This window comes from Rhodamnia argentea, chromosome 3, assembly GCF_020921035.1.
Source record: "Rhodamnia argentea isolate NSW1041297 chromosome 3, ASM2092103v1, whole genome shotgun sequence".
Lineage (NCBI taxonomy): Eukaryota > Viridiplantae > Streptophyta > Magnoliopsida > Myrtales > Myrtaceae > Rhodamnia > Rhodamnia argentea.
Genome location: NC_063152.1, coordinates 32,360,511 through 32,362,873, shown reverse-complemented (window position 1 = coordinate 32,362,873; position 2,363 = coordinate 32,360,511). Strand labels below are relative to the sequence as shown.

The window sequence follows — 2,363 nt, the reverse complement described above, 5'->3', positions numbered from 1 at the left end:
CATAATCCTATCGAAAAAATATAAAATCTCATGGGGATGGCATCATGTATATTACCAGAGACTTTACCGGCACCCGACCCGTTCGGCCCATTGATCCGGACCACGTCTACCCAGCAAGTCTAGTTGGGTTCGCCCTTTTCTTTTTTTTTTTTTTTTTGGGGGGGGTGGTTGCGTGTGGGGGGTTGGTCTGATAGTCGGGTTTACTTTACTGCAATGTTGTTTATAAGTCTTTCTTTCTTGCTTCGACAGACCAAAACATGTTTGTTTATAGCATTACCTGTTGGGCTGTGGTTGTCGATGCTCCTACACATCCACCCTTTTTCTCCAGCCAGGTTGACAACTTTAATAACAACTTATTAAACACCCCCCCCCACCACCTTTTAATTACGCTTAATCATTCCTTCGCGACTTCTCCCCGAAAAACCGGCTCGACGTGAGAAAGTTAAAACAGCACAGCTCGCAGCATTGATTAGGTTTGATTCAATTCCGTAATAATTCCTGTTTTGGCCAATTGGATCCCTCGTAGCTTCGCTTCTGTCCCTCTCTCTCTTCTTGCCGCCTCTTGCGCATTGAACATGTCGTATTGGTAACGTCTCCCCAAGGCGACATCCTAGTACTGCCAAATTCTCAAGCGCTCGAAACCAGAAGAAACACAGGAATCGCAAGAAATCTCTAAAAGCAAACTAAACTTTATATGAATATAAATAACAAAATATTTGTTTAAATTACTTATTATAGTTGTATTTATGAGCGCACATACACATAGAATGTGCCCAATTATTCTTTTTTTTTTTTAACTATACGAAGATTACACGAGCCAAAAAAGCAAAATTTTTGCAGATATTTCTTGCTCTTTTCATGGGCATTCACGAACTATTTAGACGTATTTTCATAAAAAATAAACGGCAAGCCAAATGTTTTTTTGAAGAACCATCAAGTTCTCTATCTGCATTTCAAATCCTGGACTCTGCGGTTTGACAAACCGACGCTCATGGTGCAATTCAACACCGATGTCAGCCTCCTCTTCACGATCTTGATCAGGTGAACCCTACCACTCAGCTTCGCGTAGCTCGTCAGCTCCAGCACCTTGCCGCCCATGTCGCTGCTCAAGTTCTTCAGGTAGGCTACCCTGCTTGGCCCGACCGCGACCGTGACGTCCACGTGCCTCGTCTCCCTCGACCAGACCGTCCCGTCACCCAGTGCCTTCTCCCCGACGACAGTCCCGTAGTAGCTCACGGTCAAGTTGCTGCTCTTGAACTCGAATGGGCCGAAGTTGGGGTTCTTGAGGGTCGCCCGCACGGCGAGCCTCGCACTCAGCCACGGTGCTTGGTCATCGCTTGTGTAGTTGAGGAACTTGACCGACACGTCGCGCAGGGCGAACTCGGGGTTGGCGGGGCGAAGCACGATCATGGAAAAGACCAGGGCGATCGCGGCGAGGACGACGACCACGGCGAGGAAGTACACGGGGCACTTGCTGCTGCATCTGCCGCGGGAGGAGGAGGGCGGCCTCGGCTTGAATACTGGCACGAGCTCCTCGTCGCTCCGGCCGTAGATCTTCGGAGGCGCCAGTGGACGAGTTTGATGATTTTCTGCAGACATACTCGCGAGCAGAAGGCGTTATGTGAAGCCACTGATGATTGATGGGTATCTTCGAGAATTTTTGGATTCCGTGTGCGTGTGTATATCTATATATGAAAGCGGGTGAGATCACATGAAGGTGTATGAAATTTTTCTTTTTGTTTTTATGGTGTGGAGAGGAAATAAGAAGCGACGCGTGGGATCGACTGGAGAGTTAAGGAAGCGGCGGGATTTATAACTTAGCTTAGTCGGCCTCTCCTCGGAGAATCCAAAGGCCGTTCTTAGAATCTTTCGGAATTCTTGAGGTAACATTCCTCTGTCAGTTCGGATTGATAATTGCGATCCTCTCCGAGTTCGGGCTGGAGTAGAGAGTTGATATGTCCTCCGACTATGCAATCCGAAATTTTGAGTCCTAACTCTTGTGGAGTGCGAGGTCATCTTGTTAACGTTGATTGCCGAAAGTTTCAATCTATTCGATTCTAAACCTTTTAATTTGATATTACTCCTTTTGACGATTTGTCAATATAGTCCTTTCAGTCAATTTTGATTAGAAATTGATGATGTGGTAGCGACCGGTGGAGGAAGAAGACAAAAAAATTGAAAGGAAACCTTTTAAAAATTTCGAAAAGAAATTAAAAAAATACAAAAATTATTTACGTTAGCTCTAGTCATGCCATGCAAGACGGCAATCCGGCCTCTAGTTCAGCCATTTTCGGCCAAAATAGATAGGAATGACTATCTCGGTAAATCGTCAACATGCTTAAGACTAAATTAGCTAAATTAAA

At 45.6% G+C, this 2,363-nt stretch overlaps 1 protein-coding gene across 1 annotated transcript; it reads right to left on the bottom strand.

The window, feature by feature from the left end:
• Positions 1-706: 706 nt before the first annotated feature.
• On the bottom strand, positions 707-1,741 carry LOC115754691 (late embryogenesis abundant protein At1g64065-like). Its single transcript, XM_030693801.2, has one exon. It carries the CDS (start codon positions 1,597-1,599, stop codon positions 943-945), a length of 657 nt encoding a protein of 218 aa, XP_030549661.1. The 5' UTR covers positions 1,600-1,741; the 3' UTR covers positions 707-942.
• Positions 1,742-2,363: the final 622 nt, after the last annotated feature.